The 23,741-nt window shown below is 43.5% G+C and overlaps 2 protein-coding genes across 4 annotated transcripts in view; both read right to left on the bottom strand.

Moving 5' to 3' along the window:
• Nucleotides 1-21,517, bottom strand: part of kif21a (kinesin family member 21A) — a 112,510-nt gene extending 90,993 nt beyond the window's left edge. For all 3 annotated transcript variants that reach the window (XM_055653544.1, XM_055653545.1, XM_055653543.1), the window contains exon 1: nt 21,235-21,517. In XM_055653544.1, the coding sequence (XP_055509519.1) occupies nt 21,235-21,281 (47 nt within the window). In that variant the 5' untranslated portion in view covers nt 21,282-21,517. The remainder of the gene's footprint in view (nt 1-21,234) is intronic.
• Nucleotides 4,172-23,741, bottom strand: part of LOC129707999 (ATP-binding cassette sub-family D member 2-like) — a 72,592-nt gene continuing 53,022 nt past the window's right edge. Inside the window, exon 11 of the transcript XR_008725262.1 lies at nt 4,172-5,428. The gene's annotated coding sequence lies outside the window, so the exon portion shown is untranslated. The remainder of the gene's footprint in view (nt 5,429-23,741) is intronic.

A 23,741-nucleotide genomic window follows, 5' to 3' on the forward strand; every position in this document is an offset into this window, starting at 1 on the left:
CACTGCACTTTTAAGGCATGTTTTAAAGGTTAAACAAAATTATCTTGTGCATCATATTCATGCACAGACCTGCTCTCCTCATCCAATTCGCTGCCTCATCTTGAACAGCAATGATTCCTTGAAAATATTTTTATCTGTAAAGTATTTTGAGACAACAAAGTTGGAAAATTCACTACCATGGCAAATCTCACTTAAATATATCATATTCCTTTGACATATTGTGCATTCCTGTCCAATTGACACAAGCCTTCCAACTGATACTCTTCCCCCCCATCCATGATGCACAAACAAACCAAACATAATTTATTTTTAAAAAGTCTTCTCTACTCTGAACCGGACGATACGAGTTATCCAATACTTGTTTTCCTAATTAAAATATGGGGTTCCTTCAATTAATATTACCTATGTAGGTATAAAAGACCTCGTATGAACAACATGGTATATCCTTAGCAACAAACAGCAAATGAATGAGGCAAACAACCATAACCCCACCTGGAAAGCCTCAAAGGGTTAAAATTTAAAAGTGAAGTAGAACTTTGATTTTTGTATGAATGAATGAATACGTTTATTGTCATTGCACAATATTGTGCAACGAAATTCCATTACATCTCCTCCGGTTAAAAAAAATACAAACACGACAACCATTGACACATATGTACACTTATTAGTAAAATAATAAATAAGTATTTAAAAAGAATTTAAAATAATTTGGTGGCATTTCTTGGAATTACATTTTGCTTCCCCAGTGTTCTCTGTTGGAATTTAGCTCTTTTATCGCACATGGGTAGAAACTATTTTTTAGTCTACCGGTGCGAGCCTTCAGAGACCTGAATCGCCTCCCAGAGGGTAGCAGAGTGAAAAGGTGGTTGGCAGGGTGGGATGTGCCCTGCTTGATATTTGTGGCCCGGCGCAAGCATCGGGCCCTATAATATATATCATCCAAGGAGGGCAGTTCAGCGTTTGTAATGCTCTGTGCAGTTTTTATAATTCCCCACAGTGCCCTCCTCTCAGCCACAGTACAGCTAGCAAACCACACCAGGATTCCATAGGAGAGGATACTTTCCACGACGCATCGGTAGAAGGACAGCAGCAGCGGCTGTGAGACGTTTGCTCTCCGCAGAGACCTCAGGAAATACAGCCGCTTATTCCCAGGAACTTAAAGCCAGTGACTCTCTCCACCATGTCTCCTTTGATGTATAAGGGAGCAGGTTCCTCTCTCCTCTTCCTCCTGAAGTCGACGACCAGTTATTTTGTCTTTGATGGGTTGAGTACCAGGTTGTTTTGGTACACCAAACAGTCAGTTTTTGGACTTCATCCCTGTAAGCAGACTCGTCGTTGTTGTTTATCAGTTCCACCACAGTCCTTGTCGGCCGCAAACTTGATGATCCTGTTTGTACTGTGTGTTGGTATACAGTCATAAGTATATATTGTATACAAGATAGGACTCAGCACACAACCTTGTGGCGCTCCTGTGCTGAGCGTCAGGACTGGGGAGTAATTGGATCCCATCCTGACAGTCTGTGGGCGGTCTGTTAAAAAGTCCTTAATCCATCCGCATGTGTTTGCATTAACACCCAGATCAGACAGTTTGTCCACCATTCTGCTGGGGATGATGGTATTAAATGCAGAACTAAAATCTACAAGTAACATCCTCACATATGAGCCAGTACGCTCCAGATGTGTCAGTGCAGAATGTAGAGCTATGTTGATGGCATCCTCCGTTGACCTATTAGCTCTATATGCAAACTGATGCTGATCCAGGGTGGATGGGAGTGAGGACTTAATGTGGGCCAGGACCAGCCGTTCAAATGTTGTAGCAATACAAGTTATAGCTAGGAACCACAATAAATACTTCAAGCATCTTTGAAAACCACCAAAACAAAGTGCAGGAGGAACTTAACAGGTAAGGCAACATTTCTAGAGGGAATGGACAGATAATGTTTTGGATCAGACCCTTCTTCACACCCTTTTATTTGCAACTCATGAAATAACCATACAGCATATGTCATTTCATTTCAAGTCAATTAATATGGTCATATCTACCACTATGTTTCCACTCTGCAATTGGATCCACAATTTCCTGACCAGCAGACCACAATCAGTGAAGATAGGTGACAAATTATCCTCTACGATAATCCTCAACACTGGCACCACGAGAATGCATTCTCAGCCCCATTATATAGTCCTTATACACTCAAAACTGTACAGTCAAATACTAATCCAAATTCGTAGACGACACCACCATAGTGGGCCAGACATCAAATAATGACGAGACAGAGTGCAGGAAGGAGATTGAGTGTCATGACAACAATCTCCTCCTCAATGTCAGCAAGACAAAGGTGATTGACTTCGGGAAGCGAAGTGGAGATGGTTGGAAGTTTCAACTTCTTAGAAATAAATATCACCAGCAACTTGTCCTGGACCAGCTACACCAAGGAATGGCCAAGAAAGCACACTTTGAAGGCTTAGGAAGTTCAGCATGGCCAAAGGAGCCCTCAACAACTTCTACAAATGCATAGAAAGCATTTTATCAGGATGCATCACAGCATAGTTCGTGAATAGCTCCATTCAAGACTGCAAGAAATTGCACCATTGTGGACGTAGCCCAGACTATCATGCAAACCAACCTCCTTTTCCCAACTAATTTTCATGCTGCTTCAGCAAGGCCACCAGCATAATCAAGGATCAATCTCACCCCGGTCATTCTATCTTCTCCCTTCTTCAATTAGTCAAGCGGTACAGAAGTTGGAAAAGGTATACCTCCAGATTCACGGGCAATTTCTTCCCAGCTGTTGTCAGGGAACCGAATGGTTCACTCACAAACTAGAGAGCAGTCCTGACCATCCCTCTACCTCATTGGAGATCTTTGAACTATCTTTAATTGGAATTTACTGGACTTCATCTTGCACTAAATATTATACCTTTTATTCTGTATCTGTGGGCGGCTTGATTGCAGTCATTTAGTCTTTTCGCTGATTGGGTAGCATGCAACAAAAAGCTTTTCACTGTACCTCGATACACTTTGCAAAAATAAACCAAAATAAATGTGTTTCTTTTAAATTCACTATTCCAAAGAGTTTTACCCTCATGGATTGGTCTTCCAATGGAAACTTAGCCTTAAAAATTATATTCTTTTTATTAAAATATGCTTTGTAGCAAATGAAAAAAATGATAACCAAAAAGCCTTTACACTGATCACTACTGGTCAGCCAGAGTCTGGTCACTGAAAGCAACTGGAAAAACATAGGTATACTGCCACCACAGCAATAATTTAAGCCAGTACTCCAGCTCCAACCCACAAGGAAAATGAAACAAAAATACTATGTATGCAACAAAAAAACTGGCATGAGAGCTGGAAAGAATGAGAACAAAATGGGGAGGAGGCAAATTCCTGACTCTGGAGGTTAAGGAAAAAATCCATCTTCGAGTGTGGTTTGCATAATTTAAGTATGAGGTTTTGGAAAAAAACAAAGTTAAATGCAGCTTAAGCAAACCGTTTCGTTTTGGTAAAATATAACATTGTTTCTCCAAATGTACAAATTAATATCTCAAAGCATCAGTAACTGTACATTTTCCTCATTATTATTGTGCCATAGGTTTGGGTACAGCTCAAAAATATAAAGATGCAATCACTCTGATGGGATGATGCTACAAGCCTCCCAATAGCCAATTGAAAGATAAAGGAACAAATGTGCAGAGATTACAGAAATGTGTAAATGCAACAAGGCTGTCGTAGTGGGTAACGTTAACTTCCCCAATATTGACTGAGATTTCCATAGTGCAATAGGCTTGGATGAGGCTGAATGTGTTAGGCGAGCAAGTGTGGTGCTGGACGAATGGAGATTGGATACAAAGTAAAATAAGTATACGCCTAATGGCATGAATCCTAATAGCATTAACGTACAGATAGATCTTTGGCTTCACGTCCATGGTTCATTGAAAGTGACAACACTGTCAGCTCAGCAGTGGTGCAGCTGGTATGGCAGCTACAGTATCTCACAGCACAGAGTCCTGGAGTTCAATCCTGACCTTGGTTAGTGTCTGTGTGGAGGTTGTACTTTCTTCCTGTGACAGCATGGGTTTCCTCTGGGTGCTTCGGTTGTTCTCCCACATCCCAACGACGTGCGAGTTTATAGGTTAACTGGCTTCTGTAAATTGCCCTGCGTCGGTCGGGAGTGGATGCAAACGTGGAATATTAATAGAACTAGGATGAATGGGTAATCGATGTTCCATATGAATTTGGTGCGCCAAAAATCCTGCTTACATGCTGTATTTTTCCCCATTCAATCAACCCACCAACAAATACATTTTGCGCAGGGCAAGTTTTTTTTTTTTAAATCAAGAGTTGTGAGTCCCTAGAACGCGTGGCATGGGGCGATGGTGAAAGCAGATATAATTGTGACATTAAAGAGCCCTTGAATATGCAGGGAATGGATGGATAGGGATCACGTGCAGGCAGACGAGATCAACTTGGTATTATATTCGGCAAGGACATTTTGTGTCGCAGATCCGGTTCCTGTACTTTAACTATACTACGTTCTGCAGCTGCTACCTCAGATATCGAGTTATTCTCAAGAAATACCTACCAATTGCCTATTTCCCTTTATAATGCATGTTCCCATCATTAGGGTATCTTTAGGTCTGAAGAAGGGTCTCGACCCGAAACATCGCCCATTCCTTTTCTCCAGAGATGCTGCCACACCCGCTGAGTTACTCCAGCATTTTGTGTCTATCGACCATTAGGGTATCCCTGATTACTAGGTCCAAAATATAATTTTGTTAAACATGAAAAAAATACTGCCAGTTATATGACCTTTCCATTCAACTGGTAAGTGTTAGCAAAACAGTAATTTCCACCACGCAGCTTCGGGAAAGTTCAGTTTTTCCAATTGAAATTTATTTAGAAAATCCCATGACGTGTCAGCTTCTGCCTAGAACAGTGTATACATTATCCTTTGATGAACAATGCTGCCATTTTTGTTTCAGATAACTGCTGACTTCTTGTAACCAACACGTCTGGTCACAAAATATTTCAAATTAATTCCAATTGACAAACGAGAATCAACTACAAAAACAAATATAGAACAATGCTATGTAAAATTTCCTCAAATTTAATTTTACTACCAAATACAATTTCTGCTTGTTATTTGCATCTTATAATATACATTTTTGAATAATCAAATCTTTAAGACAGTAGCAAACATATTTAAAACAGTACACACAAAATGCTGCAGTAAATCAACGGGACAGGCAGCATCTCTGGAGAGAAGGAGTGGGTGACGTTTCGGGTCGAGACTCTTCTTCTTAAAATAGTTTGTTTTTAACCATCTCTCTCCACTTGCACTTCACGCTGCCTCAGGAAAGCAGCCAACATAATCAAAGACAGTTTTCGCCACCGTCATTCCTTCTTCTCTCCTCCTCACCTCTCCTGTCAGGCAGAAGATACAAAAGCTTGAAATCTTGTAGCACCAGATTTCCCCCCCACTGTTATCAGACTACTGAGCAATCTCCCCAGAAGTCAGACCCCAGTGTCCCGATCTTCCAACCTACATCATTGCAGATCTTGCACTTTTTCTTTACTATAAATGTAACACTGTAACGCTATATTCTGTACTCTGGTATTTTTCACTTTGCACTACCTGTTGTACGTCTGGATGGCTTGATTATACTCTTGTAGATTGACTGGTTAGTACCCAAACAAAGCATTTCACTGTATCTTAATACAAGTGACAATAATAAATTAATACCAACACCGTTAGAATTATAAATACCCCTATCAGATCCTTTTGCAACTACCTTTGTCTCAGTTTCTCCATGCTCTATTATAGATGGCCTTCATCCCTGAAAGAACGCACAAATCTCCTGCATCTCCCCTGAAAACTCTACATTACCACCCCCACCTCACTATTCAAATGTAGCATCTAGCCAATCATTGCTTTATTCAAGAATTATAAAAGCAGAAAAAGATGGAACTACACAGTACTAAGGCAGCATCACTGAAGAGAGAAATTAAGTTAATATAACAGATCTGATGAAAAGGTCATTGTACCATAATGTGAATTCTGTTTCTTTCCCTTTAGATGCTGCTTGACCCAACTGTTTTTCTAAACTTTTCAGCTTTCAATTTTAGAATTCCAGCAGCTACAGTTTCTGTTTTATCAAAGGTTGATTGTTACCTTCTTGCTCTTGCAGTCTATAACCATTTATAAATCACAGAATTGCGGGAGCTTAAAAATCAAATCCTCAACTTATCCTCCATTGTTTTTGTTTAATACAGAGAATGCCTGGGATGGTGATGGCACATACAATAGTGACGCTTAAGAGGCTTTTAGATAGGCACATGGAAATGCAAGGAATAAAGGGATACGGATTATGTACAGGCAGATCCGATCAGTTTAACTACGCATCGTGTTTGGCACAAACATTGTGGTTCAGTGCGTGCACTGTAAGGGCCTGTCCCACTTGGCCGTCATTTACACGACAGGCCGGTAGTGACTGACGCGCGACGGTTGCGTGCGTCATCATGCATCCACACAGCCGTCTAGAGCGCATGACGTCATTTGAAGATAGACACAAAATGCAGGAGTAACTCAGCGGGACCGGCAGCATCTCAGGAGAAAGGAATGGGTGATGTTTCGGGTCGCGATTCTTCTTCAGTCTGAAGAAGGGTCTCGACCCGAAACTTCATGAATTGCTTCTCTCCAGAGATGCTGCCAGTCCCGCTGAGTTACTCCTGCATTTTGTGTCTATCTCCAATCGTCTTGGTCCCGCTCTGGGGGTAGGAGTGGGGCCGAATCCAGATCCGCAACGGCCGTGAGCCTCAGGCCGAGCTTGACAATCGCTTGCCTGCTTCTGCTGCTGTTGGAGGTGAGAAGTTGCGCCACGCCAGGGTGTCCCACTTGGCCGTCATTTACTCTACAGGCCGGTGGCATGCGAAGATGTCGTGCAGAACGAAATCCTGGAGCGCTGCGCGATACTGGGTGCAACTCAACACTCCTCCCCGCCATTCCATGTGCCCATCCCGCGCACGCTACCCACATAGATGGTGTAAATGGCGCGCAAATGACGTGCCATTTGACGCGCAAATGACGTGCCAGTGGGACAGGCCCTGTACTGTTCTCTGTATTTGAGTTCAATTCACTGATGCACAAGAAAAACTGCTGACCTGATACCAACTTCCTTGAAACACTCAGTTCCAGCCATCCAAGTTCAGTTGTGACCTTTGCTGCTCATTGTGTAGTTTGGCGCTCCGAATGTGGCTCATATTCTGCTTGAGTAGCTTAGAATTCAATATTACGAACATTGAATTATTCAATTTCATTCTACCCCCAATTTCCACACCCTCTCTTTCTGGCTCGGGCCCCATCCCCAAATCCAGCATACACACATTTCTCCCACAATCTTAGTCAACACTGCTGCTTTCCCCATCAACATATCTTATTTCCGAATCACTTTTATCTCCCCTCTTTCTGTCCCGTCCATTTCACCCATATCCCACCCGCCACCTTTACATTTCATTCCTCCCCTTTCCTCATCTGGCACCCCTTTTTGTCTATTTTTTCTACTGCAAACTTTTGCCACTTACTCCACCCACCTGCCAACTACCCACCTCAATTATATCCACCTAACATTTGCCAGGCACTGCCTCACCTCTTTTCCAGCTTTCTCACTCTACTCCATCAGAAGAGTCCCAATCCGAAATGCCATCTGCCACCCCCTCTGCAGATGCTGTCTGACCCACCAAGTACCTCCAGCACTTTGATCTTTGCTCAAGATTCCAGAATTTGCAGTTTCTCGTATCTCCCCACATCCTCCGTGAGTTATAGAATTGGTGGGGAGGTTAGAAATAGGGAGAGAATAAAAACTTGATTAGAGTAATTAGGTGGAAGATGGGTTGTGTAGATTAATTTCCAAGTTGTATGACTTTACAATACACCCCAGTCTGAAAAATAACTTTCACTCTACTGTATCTTGTAATTAGGTCAGCATTCCATCAATGCAGTCTGTCTGTCTGTCTATGTCTGTCTGTCTGTCTGTCTGTCTATCTATCTATCTATCTATATACAGGTGCACAACCTTTTATCCGAAAGCCTTGGGACCAGACACTTGTCGGATTTCGGACATTTTCGGATTTCCGAATGGAAGATTTTTAGCGTAGATTAGGTAGGTAGCGCGGGCGGCTTGAAAAGTCTGGAGCAGCTGCCTCCTCCCTGGAGACCGGGAGAATCATTGCATAAATGTTAGTCAGTTAGTTTGGAGGGATTTTATGTGGTGGTGGTGGTGGAGTAGGGGTGAAGGGGGAAACATTAATTCTTAGTCCCCTACCTGGTCGGCACTCCCAACCTCGCGGAGCTGGGGGCTCCGTCCGGCCGCGGGCGGTGCCGGTTGCAGCTCCGACCCCGGCAACTCTACCCCTGGCTGCACGGCTCCAAATCCAGCGACGCTCCGCGAATGTTGGGGAGTCGGCGGCCACAGCGCTCCGGAGCTTGCCGCACGGCGACCCGGTAAGGCATTGCCCGCTCCCCGCTGGTGTCCCCGCCGACTCCCAACATTCTCGGAGCTGTGGCGTCCGGCCGCGGGCCGCGCTGGATTTGGAGCGCCTCGCAGCCAGGGGTAGAGTTGCCGGGGTCGGAGCTACAACCGGCGCCACCCGCTGCCCCACCGGCCACAGCGTTGCGGAGCTTACTGCACGGCGACCCGGTAAGGCATTGACCGCTCCCCGCCTCTCCGACCAGGTAGGGGACTAAGAATTAAATTTTACCCCTTCTCTCCCCCTTCACATAAAAGCCCTCCAAACTAACTGACTAACATTTAAGCAATGATTTACAGATGTTTAAGCGTCTCCCGGTCTCCGGGGAGGAGGCAGCCGCTACAGTAGTACAGACCTGGGTTGACCGTGGGTCGTTACGGGTCAAGTTTGGCGCCAAACGCGAGCTTTGGTGTGCAGACGACATCCTGGAAAAAATGGCCGGTTTTCGGAGTTTTTCGGTTTCCGGAACACCGGATAAAAGGTTGTGCACCTGTATATATAAAACTCAAATCCGTCCGTCCGCCTGCAGTACGGATCCCTTCCTGCCTTTTGATTCGTTGACGGCTGCTCCTTCCTCAGCTTCCAACACACTTCGAAACAATGATGCAAGACAGGAACATTGAACTTTTCACTGCTGCAGCAGGCAGGGATATTTTTTTAAAGAGGCAGGGCAGTGCTGGAATCTTACTTTTGAGAACGGCTTCAGTTCCATTGGAGGAGACGGGTGCATGGTGGAATATTGGGTTGGGGGATCACACCATTGGGGGAGCAGACCCAACGGGTCTGCACTTGGTCTAGTATATATATAAAACTCAAATCAGTCCGCCTGCCGTCCGGCTGCATTTCTTCCTTTGATTCATTGCCACGCCCAATCCAGACGTTCAATCTCCGAGGTATTTTCCATTTCGGGAGAGCAGTATCCCTCCTCATTTCGTCGTCTGCACTTGGTCAAATCCTTACCCACCCCCAAGTATTTCAAAAATAAACAGGCTTCTCCATATTCCAACACACTTCGAAACAAAGTTGCAAATCAGTCCGCCTGCCGCAGGCAGGGGCTGGCTGCATTTCTTCCTTTGATTCATTGCCACGCCCAATCCAGACGCCCAATCTCCGAGATATTTTCCATTTCGGTAGAGATTTCGCTTTTCTTCCTAAGTATCCGCTCCTCATTTCATTTCGTCGTGTTGAAGTACATGTTTTTAATCAAATCCTTCTCCCCCCGCCCCCCCACACCCAAGTATTTCAAAAATAAACAGGCTTCTCCATTTACATGTCAGCTTCCAACACACTTAGAAACAAAGTTGCAAGACAGGAACACTGAACTTTTCACTGCTGCAGCAGGCAGGGGAGGGCTGCAATCTTACATTTGGGAACGGGCTCAGTTCCAATGGAGGAGACGGGTGCATGGTGGAATATTGGGTTGGGGGAATCACACCATTGGGGGAGCAGACCCAACGGGTCTGCACTTGGTCTAGTCATTATATAAAAGTCTGTGGCTGCCGCCGTCCGTCCAGCTGCCTGTCTGCCTTTTGATTCGTTCCCATCGTGTGATGTCACAATGCCCAATGCTCGCAGATGTCCAATCGGGATGGATCATTTACATATGCCTTTGCACCAGCCCCAGCCCCTGGTGACCGTGTCATCGTGTGATGTCACAATGCCCAATGCCCAAAGACATTCTTACCATAGAGGGAGTACAGAGAAGGTTCATCAGACTGATTCCTGGGATGTCAGGACTTTCATATGAAGAAAGACTGGATAGACTCGGCTTGTACTCGCTAGAATTTAGAAGATTGAGGGGTGATCTTATAAAATCTTATGTTTCTATGTTTCCCTCTCCTCACCCTCCACCACCCCTCTCTCTCCCCCCCCCCCCCCCCCCTCCCCCCCTCCCCCTCTTCCACCACTCCCCCTACCCCTCCCACCCCACTCTTCCACTTCTCTCCCCTTCCCACTCCACTCTCCCTCCCCACTCTTTCCCCTCTTCCCCCCCCCCCCCCTCCTCCCCTCACACACATCTCTCTCCCCATCCCCCTCTCTCACCCCCTACCCCGCTCTCCTTTCCCTCCCAAATCTGACCTGTTTCCTCCTCCTTCCCCTCTTCTCACCCCCCTCCCCCCACCTGCGTGTTTGGGGTGTGGTTAATGCGAGTGTGACCCGGGGGTGGCAGATGGCATTTCGGATTGGGACTCTTCTGATGGAGTAGAGTGAGACCCGTTTCCTCCTCCTTCCCCCCTTCCCACCCGCAAACGCCGTTGGGGAAACAGACCCAACGGGTCTGCACTTGGTCTAGTTATTATGTAAAGGTCTGTGGCTGCCGCCTGCCGTCCGTCCGGATGCCGGCTGCCTTTTGATTCGTTTCCATCATGTGACGTCACAATGCCCAATGCTCACAGATGTCCAATTGGACTTTCTTCCTTTGATTCACTGCAACTCTGAAACCAGACGCAGAATCGCCGACATCTTTTCCATTTCGGTAGAGATTTCACTTTTCTTTCTAAGTATCCGCTCCTCATTACATTTTGTCGTGTTTAAGTACACGTTTTTAATCAAATCCTTCTCCCCCCCCACTCCCCCAATATTTCAAAAATAAACAAGCTTCTCACCCATAGAAGCAGTCCCAGCCCCTGGTGAACGTTCCATCATGTGATGTCACAATGCCCGAGGCTCACAGATGTCCAATCGGAATGGATCCATTTACATATGCCTTTGCAGGAGCCCAAGCCCATGGTGAACGCTCCATTGTATGATGTCACAATGCCCAATGTTCAAAGACATTGTTGCCATAGAGGGAGTACAGAGAAGGTTCACCAGACTGATTCCTGGGATGTCAGGACTTCCATATGAAGAAAGACTGGATAGACTCGGCTTGTACACGCTAGAATTTAGAAGATTGAGGGCGGATCTTATAGAAACGTACAAAATTCTTAAGGGGTTGGACAGGCTAAATGCAGGAAGTTTGTTCCAGATGTTGGGGAAGTCCAGAACAAGGGGTCACAGTTTAAAGATAAGGGGGAAATCATTTATTACAGAGATGAGAAAAACATTTTTCACACAGTGGTGAATCTCTGGAATTCCCTGGCACAGAAGTTAGTTGAGGCCAGTTCATTGGCTATATTTAAGAGGGAGTTGGATGTGGCCCTTGTGGCTAAAGGGATCAGGGGGTATGGAGAGAAGGCAGGTACAGGATACCGAGTTGGATGATCAGCCACGATCATATTGAATGGTGGTGCACGCTCGAAGGGCCGAATGGCCTACTCCTACACTTAATTTCTATGTTTCCCTCTCCTCACCCCTCTCTCCCCCCACCCATCCCACTCTCCCCCACACCCCTTCCCTCACTACCCCACTCCCTTCCCTCTCTCCACCCGCCCCCTTCCTGCTACCCCTCTGTCCCTCTTCCATCACCCCCTACCCCTCTCCTCTTCCCTCCCCACTCTTCCACCTCTCCCCCTTCCCACCCACTCTCCCTCCCCACTCCCCCTCTCCCCCCCCCCCCCCCCCTCTCTCCCTCCTCCCCATCCCCCCCTCCCTCCTCCCCCCCCCCCCCCTCACCCTCTCTCACCCCCTACCCCGCTCTCCTTTCCCTCCAAAATCTGTCCCGTTTCCTCCTCCTCCTCTCCCGTCCCTCCCCTCTTCTCACCCCACCTGTGTGTTTGGGGGAAGGTTAATGTGTGTGTGATGCCGCAGCGCCCTCCCGCCCCCGGCAAACGCAGTTGGGGAAACAGACCCAACGGGTCTGCACTTGGTCTAGTTATTATATAAAAGTCTGTGGCTGCCGCCTGCCGTCCGGCTGCCATTCTTCCTTTTGATTCGTTTCCATCGTGTGATGTCACAATGCCCAATGCTCACAGATGTCCAATCGGAATGGATTCATTTAGATATGCCTTTGCAGGAGCACCAGCACCTGGTGAACGTTCCATCGTGTGATGTCACAATGCCCAATGCTCAAAGATATTCTTGCCATAGAGGGAGTACAGAGAAGGTTCACCAGACTGATTCCTGGGATGTCAGGACTTTCATATGAAGAAAGACTGGATAGACTTGGTTTATACTCGCTAGATTTTATAAGATTGAGGGGGGATCTTATAGAAACTTACAAAATTCTTAAGGGGTTGGACAGGCTAGATGCAGGAGGATTGTTCCAGATGTTGGGGAAGTCCAGAACAAGGGGTCACAGTTTAAGGATAAAGGGGGAAATCTTTTAGGACCAAGATGAGAAAAACATTTCTCTACTCTCCCTCCCAAATCTCTCCAGTTTCCTCCTCCTCTCCCCTCCCTCCCCTCTCCCCCCACCTGTGTGTTTGGGGGGTGGTTAGTGTGAGTGTAATGCCGCAGCCCCCCGCCCCCCCCCCCGAAAAACGCGCGTTGGGAAAACAGACCCAACGGGTCTGCACTTGGTCTAGTTTTCTATAAAACCATGAAAAAACTAGTTATATTTAAAAGCCTTGGAATTCATTTTATCAAAAACCTTGAATGTCTGGATATAGCATATTGACCTTCTATTACTTTTTTTTTTTTTTTAAATCAAGTTACTTCGACATGATTTTCTTTTAACAAATCCCTGCTAAGTTCTCGAATCAATTGTCTTTTGCTCAAATAGCTGTGAATACTCTCCTGATGATTCATTCCAAAACATTCCCCATCAAAGTTAAACTTCAGTTTAATCTCTACATCCTTGTCTGAACATTTATTTCCTCCCAGTTCTGTCAGCAACATGAGATGCATCCCATCTGGACCAAGTATTTTATGCTTTAAATACAACCATTTCTCTTGCACTTCATCAACTTTTATGTCATCCAGAATCCTAAGTACATCTTTTGCTGAGATTCTAGAAGCTGTATGTTTACTGCATAGTCACCTTACTGAATCTTTGCCTCTCCTAATTCACCACTGATCCTTTCTTATTCGTTCCTTGGATCAGATACCTGTCAAGTGTTCTTTTCCTCAATCTCTTCTTGGTCTTCCCGAAATCTCTGGCTTTAATTTCCCTCCCCATCTCCCTCATGGGAATGCAGTTAGACTTGAATTGAAACAATTCTCCAATGAAACTCAATAAAGTTAGGAATAGCAACTCATCTTTCCATTGGGTTTATGACTATAAATCAATGCTCCCATGATGAAACATAGTGTATGTAGGCCATCCACCCTTCAACCATACATTGAGAGAATGAATAGATAAAGGATGTCTGCACCGAACAGTCTCGACTGTCAAAAGAACTGATTCACCTCCATACAGGTTAAAAAGGAAAAGATGAGACACAGACATATAAAACTAGTGGCATAGGCTAAAATATAACAAGGCCTACCAAAGTTAACAAATATATGGATTTCAGAAGCTCAAAGTAGTGTTGAAAGATGCTGATGCCTGTTTAATAATTAACCAAGTGAGGAAAAGGTAACCAAATTGATTTAGATCACTGATCAACCAGATCATCAGATAAGGGTCCCAGGGCAAAACTATATTCCTATTCCTTTAATAAGAGCAGTGAAATAAATATCGAATCTTTGCTCTCCTTAATTACAAATTAGGCTTTATAGTAAAACAGAATCTTTGCATGGGTTTTGGGATGAGCCATGAAATCGGGATGCACATGATTGCCGAACTAAGCACACATTCTAATCTTTTAACAAAAGGAATTCTGCTGAGGTTGGTGCAAAAGTGAAATTGTGTATTTCTCTCCTCATACACATGGCTTGGCCTGCTGAGAATTTTACTGCAGCACCAAAGGATACATTAAGAAGAATGTCTCGACCCGAAACATCGCCTACACCTGCGCTCCATAGATGCTGCCTCACCCGCTGAGTTTCTCCAGCATTTTTGTCTACCATTAAGAAGAAACAAATACTTTAACTCAGTTACGATTATGAATACACAATGCCACAGACAAGCAGAGTATTGTCAGAATAGTTTCAATGTGAAGAACAACAAGGTTTTCAGTAGACAGCAGAATGAAGATGTGCTTGCCAAGTATATTTATATTTTATATTTTTCTGTATATTTGATATTTACCACAAAATTTCACAAACATTTATGAAAATTATTTTCCTGGAATACAATATTACTCAAATACATTGCATATTACAGTATTCATCCCATCACTGCAAGTTATTAATTATAGTTCCGCAGGAAAACCGATATCAGTCTGTACAAGGAACCGCAAGGAATTACAAGTCATAATAAAGTATGCGTCAAAGTTGTTTTTTTTGAACAGAACACAACAGTAATTTTAACTGATAAAGAATCTGAATACTTCACTGATAACGCAAGTTTACGGGAGACAACATTCAGATTCCCTAATTAATCTCACTTTCCACATATTAATAGGAAAAAGATATCCACTTTTACAAAGTTAAGAAACAAAATCAACATTCTTCCACAGCATCCTTGTAAAGGGACTGTCCCACTTTCATGACCTAATTCACAACCTTTTTTACTCGTGGATATTTTTCATCATGCTAGAAAAAACTCCCGGACCTACTTAATGCCACGAGTACCTACGACTAGCATCACAAACTCCTACGACCATGCTGCGAGTATGAATCAAGGGCAAACTCGGCAGAGGTCGTGAAAGTGGGTTAGGCCCCTAAATCTTCTATGCACCCGCTCAAGCTTAACAATATCTTTCCTGGGTGACCAAAACTGAACACAATACACTAAATGTGGCCTCACAAATGTCTTGTACAACTCTAATACAAGATCTCATCTTCTATAATCAACACTCTGACTGATAAAAACCAATGAGCCAAAAGCCGCCATATATCCACCTGCCTTGACCACCATATATTCACCTGCCTTGCCATTTTCAAGGAAGAATGTCCCTGTATACCTAGATCACTTTGCACTACAACAATCCCCATTCACTGCGCAAGTCCTGCCCTGGTTAGACAAAATGCAACACCTTGCACTTATCTGTATTAAATTCCATTGGAGCGATATATTTGATATATTTACAAAGCTTTTCAGGTCAAGAATAGAACCTAATACAGAATGGATTATACTTGGAATAATAGTAGAAGATATCAATTTAAATAAGGACCAAAATTTTTTTTTTTAATTATGGGTTAATAATTGGAAAGAAATTGATACTTAAATTTTGGAAAAATACAGCTATTCCAACTGTTAAAATGTGGATTAGGAATATGATGGACATAGTACGCCTTGAAGAAATGAGACTCTGACTAATAGATAAATATGACCAATTCTTAACGAGTTGGTCCCCTTTTATCGACTTTTTGGAATCATGTGATGCAGCGGTACCGTAAAGATTACTGATTTCAGGTCAGGTCGTGGATAGATTTACATCTCCGAATAAAGATTTGAAAATTTCTCTTTTAAGGGTCTTTTTCTCCTATTTCTACTTTCCACTTTTTCTTTTCTTATACACACACTTCACGTTTTTCTATTTTCTACTATCTATTTTTCCTCTTTTTCTCTTCTCCAATTTTTTTTTCTTTTTTCTTCTTCTTGTCTTTCTTATTTCCTTTTCAAAAACATAAAACTAGAGGTTGTACATAGAATGTATAATTACATTATGACATAGTTGGCACCTAAAATTAGGTCCCACTGTATTGTTTTGTATTGTACTAACTTCTAATAAAATAAACAACAACAAAACATCTGTATTAAATTCCAGTAAACATCCCTCAGCCTAACTGCCCAACCGATCAAGATATAGTCACAATCATGCAGCATGGAAACAGGCCCTTCACCCCAACTTGCCCACACTGACCAACATGCCCCATCTACACTAGTTTCACCTGGCTGTGCTTAGCCCATAACTCTCTAAACTCCATCCATGTACCTATGCAAATGTTATAATAGTACCTTATACATACTATCTTTTCAGTAAAAAAGCTAGCACTCACATCCCTATTAAACCTTATCCCCATCACCTTAAACCTATGTTCTCTGGTTATCGATTCCCCTACTGCATTTACATGCAAAGACATTGCATTTACCCAATCTATTCATCTCATGATTTTGTACACATCCACAAGATTAGCCCTCATCCTCCTGTGCTCCAAAGAATAAAGTTCTAGCCTACTCAACCACTCCATATAGGTCAGACATTAGAGTTCTGGCAACATCTTCATAAATCGTTGACAAACAAATTATTTCCTAGAACTTTGTGACCAAAACTGAATATAATACTGTATGTGGCCTCACCAATGTCTTATACAACTTTAACATGACCTCCCAACTTCTAAACATATCTACTCTGACTGATGAAGGCTAATGTGCTGAAAACCTTTTGACTACCCCGTCTACCTGCGAAGACACTTTCAAGGAGCAATGTACCTTCACTCTTTGATCCCTCTGCTCTACACCACTCCCCCAGCCCTGCAATTCACTGTGTAGGTTCTGCCCTGATTAGATTTCTCAAACTGCAACAGCTTCCACTTCCCGGTATTAATCTCCATCAACCATTCTTCAGCTCACCTTGCATCCCTTGCAATCTATCATTCCAGAGTGGACTACCATGTGGAACCTTGAAATGCCTTGCTGAAATCCATATAGACAATGTCTCCAGCTCTGCCCTCATCAAGTTGTGTCACATCTTCAAAATAAATTCACATGTGTGAGACACGATCTCCCACATACAAAACCATGTTGATTATTCCTAATCAGCCCGTCAATCTAAATGTAAGTATATCTTATCCCTCAGAAAAATCTCTCTAGTAATTTTCCGACCACATATATTAGACTCACTGGCCTGTTGTTCCCATGCTTTTCCCTGCAGCCCTTCTTAAATAGAGGCACAATATTTGCCACCTTCCAGTCTTCCAACATCTCACCCGCATTTAGTCATGACTCATAAATCTCAGCCAGCAATTTCCTCACTAGCTTCCCAGTGTCCTCATTTACATCTGGTCAAGTCCGGGAGGTTTGTCAACCTTCATAAGCGTTAGGACCATCAGTGCCTCCTCGACAGGAATACAGGAGAGATACTCATTGAGGACCTTTCCCCTATCCCATGGCACCACCGTTGACCATTTTAATTCCTGAGGGCCCCTACTACCTCTCTCTATGAATGCTCTGATTATCCTATATGTTTATAAAATTGTGAGTTTGTCTATAACAATACTCTAATATTATCTGACAGAGCTATCTCCTGCCCCCTTTTTGCCCTCTTGATTTGCTTCTTTAGTATGCTGCTCAGTTACTGAAACTCCTCCAGGGATACCACTGACCCCAGCTGCCTATACATTATTCTTGACCATTTCTCCTTGTCATTCAAGCTTCCATATGCCGACCTGCATTTCTCCTCCAGCAAGCTAGTCTGCGGCCAAGTGCCATTATCTTCACTTCACTTTGATCAACATAATTTTAAATTATTATTACATCACTGAACACAATCTATTTGCCACGCAGGACCCAAACAGGTTTATCAAGTAAAACACAAAGTGCTGGAGGAGCTCAGAAGGTCAGCAGCTCCTGTAGTGAACACTGGGCAGCATTTCTTCTTCAGTTTGACCTGTTCTGTCCTGAAACGTCACCCATCCATGTCCTTCCCATATGCGGTCTGACTGCCGAGCTCCTCAGCACTTTATATTTTATTTAAGGTCCCAGCTTCTGCAGTTCCTGTGTCCCTGGGTTTATCAACTGTCTGATGTTTTACTCAATTAAAATGAATTTGCTCTAGCTAACCTAAGCAACTGATTACAAAAGATTTTGGTACATTGGTACATTGAGTATGGAGGTTCGGATGCTATGTTGATGAGGCCAGATTTGGATTATTGTGTTCTGTTTTGGTCACCTTGCTGCACAAAGGATGTTGTTAAGCTGTAAACTGTGTAGAGAAGATTTACACTGATGTGTCGGGACTGGTGTCAGTGCCTGAACTACGGGGAGAAGTTGAGCAGGTTAGGACTTTATTCCTTGGACCGCAGGAGCATGAGGGGTGATCTTATTGAGGTTTATAAGATCATGAAGGAAATATATAAGATTAATCCAGTCTTTTACCCAGAGAAGTGTACCACAACCAGGGAAAATAGGTATAAGGTGAGAGGGAAAACATTTAATAGGAACCAGAGGGGAAACATTTTCACAGAGAGTGGTGGGTATATGGAACAAGCTCCCTGAGGATGTAGTTGAGGCATGTACTATACCAACAATTAAAATATATTTGTAAAGATACTTTATATGAAAGGTTTAGAGGGATATATGTGGACAGGTGGGACAAATGCAGGTGGGGCATCTTATTTGTCATGGGTAATTTGGGCCAAAGGGCCTATTTCCAATCAAAGTTTCACTTCAATTTTACATATGTTAATACCATATTCTATACCAGACTTACATTCATAGGCAACCTATGCACAATCCAAAATAAAAAAGGACTGCACAACTAGTCAGGTAGCAACTGTGCAGAGAATTTGACACAAGATAAACAAAGTTGTTAAACGTCTGCAGATGGATAAAGTTCATTTTGCAGATTGAAACAAACATCTTGCATAATTCATGCACACTTTATACTGTCTGAGTCTACATGCTTGTGATGCCGCTGCAAGAAAAATTTTCATTGCACTTGTACGTCACTGCATGAGCATATGACAATGATCTTGACACGTCAGAATAACTACGATTCATGTTTTTGAACAAGGTCCAAATGTAAATATGTTACTCTTCTTCCAAAGACAATAATTCAATAAATAACGAATTGATAATGAACACATTTATTACATTCGCCTCAAATATCTTCGCCGATATATACACGGAATGGTAATAATCTGATTAATGGACTAAGGCAGTTTTGGAAATGAGAACCATCATTAATCAGATTCTACAAATTGCACAAACACAACCTAAAGTGCACCTGGAGCTTGATGTTGGAGATCATTGATTACAGAAGTGATTAACAAATTAATTCAGCTCAAGAGATGAATCTTTGCTGCTTTTGGAAATTGGATTACTACAATAAATAGTTTCACACTTTGCCTTCAAAGAGCATATTTGACAGTAGATAACAAATTCAACAGAACAGTAGCTGTAGTTTCTTATCGTTAAATCTTACTGAAATGAAATATTAGATAATATTTTGGGTGCCACAGTGTCACAACGGAAGTTGCTGCCTTGTAGCCCCAGAGACCCGGGTGCTGTCTGCAAGCAGTTCGTAATTCTCCCTGTGATCGTGTGGGTTTTCCCCGTGTGCTCCAGTTTCCACCCACATTTCAAAGACGTTCTGATTCGTAGGTTAATTGGCTTCTATAAATTTCCTTTAATGTGGAGGATGCAAAACTGGGATAACATAAAACATGTGGTCATTAGTCCGTGTGGCTTTGGTGGACTGAAGGGCTGGTTTCCACATGGTATCGCTAAACTAAGCAATTAATGGCCCAGTGTTCCAAATGAGACACAAAATCTGCCTTTGGAATAGTTGGCAAAGCCAAACCCCAACATAACACCAAAAGAAGTTTCAAGATGTGTTGCTATCGCATAACCTGAAAATCCACCTAATGCAATAAAATATTCTCAAGAATTTGTTAATACATGGAATATGACTCCAAGCAACACAAGAAATGACCATATTACAGGGTGGCTTGGCATGTACATGCCACAATAATTGTAATGCACACCGTCAAAATATGGTCTCAATAGTACAATAAGCACCAAAAAGATACATTAGTCCTTGTTGATCTGACGTAGTCATTTTTAAACATGAAAGTTAAATTAGGCTTAGTTTGGCTGTTTGTCAGTAGCCAGGAAAAATGTTTGAAATTTCAGAGAATAGAAAGAAATATCTTGAATGTTTAAAATTTCAGAGAATAGAAAGAAAACGGCTTCAGTTATACAAATATTTTGTTGACAAAAACTTGCATACATCTAGTCGCGTGTTGGATAAGTCAGTTAAATAATCAGGAGTTGGAGAAGGTCATACAAGGCAAAGCTGGATATCACCAGAAAAAACACACAATCGTCAAGTCATTAGTAAATAATATCTTATTTTTCTTCACAAAACACATCTTATAAAACAGACTCTTATAATAAGGGGGTGGGGTGGAGAGATATTTTCTAATTGGTCAAGAGATAAACACCAAAAAGCAGAAACATAAACACCAATACGCCAGAAACCAGCATGTTTATACATTAAACCTTGATTGTTTTTACATCCCATACCTTTAGTATTGAAGTAAAAGAGTCATTGGGAATATTTGAAAACATATAAAAGAAAAGAAGGATGTCATTTTGAGACGATGATAAAGCATATAAGCTCACAGTCAAAATTCAAGAAAATAATTTAGACACTAGACTATTCAGCACATTGCGCCTGCGAATAAAATAGCCACCTAGCCTAAACAGCATCCAATGGAGCCGTGCAGGTCTCAAGTGCACATTCAAATACCACATCAAATGTATTGAGGATTTTTGCCTCTGCCATCTTTTAGGCGGCAAGTTCCAAAACCAGACAATCGTCTAGGTGTATTTATCTTCTCATCTCCTCCCCAATCCTCTACCAATGACTTGAAATCTAAATCTCCTTACCACTTTTATTACAAAGCCTTCAACATTTGATGCATTTCTGCTCCGCCTGTCCTAAAGAAAACAACCCGAGTTTATTCAGCGTCGCTAAAATAAATTCCAACCAGAACATTTAAAATGGACACAGTGATTAGTGGGAGGATACGCATCTGAATAGTAAGCATAAGTAACGATTGGATTTAGTTGGCAATGTCAGATATACAACCTGTCGACAGGGCCCTACCTCACAGCCACCCGCACGGTGCAGTCATCCTGACCAGGCGCCGCCATTGCACCGACTCGGTCCCGAGAAAAACGACTCTGGAAGGAAAACCTGCGGCGAGATGATCAGCCTCGCTCAAAGCCTTCCTCCTCCTTGTGGGTGTGAGTCTGTGGCACCAACCCATCCGATGAGGAGCTGGGTAGGGTTTAAGCTGGAGGGAGCAGGGAAGGAGACAGCGTCCTGCTCATCCCCACACTGGTCCGGGAGGGAGGGACGGGGACGTGAAGGAGTGGTTACCGGCCTCCCACCCAGCGCCGTTCACAGCGGCTCCTCCCAGCTTTCGCCTGGCCTTCGTTCCGCAATGCGCCGCTGAATTAGCTGAGCCGCAGAGTGGGCGGCGAACGGCCAACCCGACCCCACCCGGTGTCTCCCTCCCTCCCCCCGTCACTGACTATTGGGCGACCATGTCTGGGGACGGCGACATCGCCTCCAGCTACACCCATCAGCAAATATACAATAGCGGATTAGTATATTTTCCCACCAGTGCGCAGGGGTCTATTTCAAACCCACGGCCGCTATGGAATTAAAATGACGGTCTTTGATCGTAGACCGAGGAAACCACCCTCCCCAACCGGACAGAAAAGGAGGAGACCAAAGGGCCACCTCGATCTTGATGGTCAACAGCGGTATCCAGTCAGGGTGACTATGGTTTGTGACGGTGGACAGGGGTTGAAGGGGCCACCTGGCAGGTGGTGACACAGGACACTGCAGATGCCGCAGTCTTGGCAGCTGCTCGCAAATTCATGTCATCGGAACAGCATTACCCTCTTCGGCCCATCCAGTCGACTCCGCCATTCAATCGTGGCTTGATCTATCTTTCCCTTCTCAACTCCATTCTCGTCTTTCCCCCGTTTTCACTAATCAAGAACCTGTCGACCTCTGCCTTCAAAATACTATTTCAGCTAAAGTAACAAAGAAGGCTGATGGAGGAATTTTAAGAAAGCATTTAACAAACCATTTCATAAACTGTTGGGCGAGAACATTAAAACTCATCAAATGATTGATGCAATGTAGGCTGATAACATGGGTTAAAAAAAGTGTGATAAATGTTTTGTCAGATTGAAGGAAGATGGACAATGGTGTTCCTTAATGGTTCCCCTGATGCACCATTGACAAACGACTTGAATATCAGAATTTAATCAAGAGGATCACGGCTTTCGGCGGAAGGGCTAAGAAGAGGCAGTGTAGACTTTGACCATAAAACAATACAGTACATGAAAAGGCCCCACAGCTTGTAATTTTTGTGCTGAACATGATGCCTAGTTAAACTGATCTCATCTGCCTGTGTATGATCCATATTCCTCCATTTCCCTATCTAAAAGCCTCTTAAACGTCACTGTCATATGTGCCTCCATCATCCCCGGCAATACGTTCCAGGCCATCACTATGTAAAAAACCTAACCTGCACATCTCCATTAAACTTTAACTCTCTCACTTTATATCCACGCCCTCTAGTGTTGAACGCTGGGAAAAAGTTTCTGTGTATCCTATCTATGCCTCTCATAATTTTATATAGTTCTATCAATGCTCCCCTCAACCTCTGACATTTCAGAGAAAACAATCCAAGTCTATTCAACCTATCCCTGTAGCAGAAACCCTCTAATCCAAGCAGCATTCTGGTAAACCTCCTCTGCACCCTCTCCAAAGCTTCCACGTCTTTCCTGTAATGGAGCAACCAGAACTGCACGCAATATTTCAAAAGCAGTCCTAACTCAAAGTCCTATAGAGCGGCATCATGACTTCCTGACTCTTGTACTTAATGCCCTGGGCAACGAGGGCAAGCATACCATACACATTCGTTACCACCCTGTCTACTTCAGTGAGCTATGAACTTGGATTCCAAAATCCCTCTGCACATCAATGCAGCTCGGGCTCTTGCCATTAACTACTTTCCCCTTATATTCAACCTCCCAAAGTGCAAACTCCTAAACTTACACTTGCTCGGGGTAAACTCCAACTGCCATGTCTCTGCCCATTTCTGCAACTGATCTATATCCCACTGTAACATCTGACAGCATTGGTAATTTTCTGAAACTCCTCTAATTTTGAAGTAATCAGCAAATTTACTTAACAGCCATCCATATTTATAGACATATCATAATCAGCAGTGGTCCCAGCACAAATCCCTGCAGAACATGGCGGCGGCATGGCACGGCGGTGGAGTTGCTGCCTTACAGCGCTTGCAGCGTCGGAGACCCGGGTTCGATCCAGACTACGGTTCTGTCTGTACAGTTTGTACGTTTTCCCCATGACCTGTGTGGGTTTTCTTCAAGATCTTCAGTTTCCTGCCACATCCCAAAGATGTACAGATTTATAGGTTAATTGGCTTGGTAAATGTAAAAATTGTCTCTAGTCTGTGTCGGATAGTTTTAATGTGCTGGATCATTGTTCCGTGTTATATGTCTAAACTAAACACCACTGGCCACAGGCTTCTCCCCCCGCTCCCCCCCGCCGCCCCTCAGTTTACA

The sequence above is a fragment of the Leucoraja erinacea genome, chromosome 22 (assembly GCF_028641065.1).
Source record: "Leucoraja erinacea ecotype New England chromosome 22, Leri_hhj_1, whole genome shotgun sequence".
Lineage (NCBI taxonomy): Eukaryota > Metazoa > Chordata > Chondrichthyes > Rajiformes > Rajidae > Leucoraja > Leucoraja erinaceus.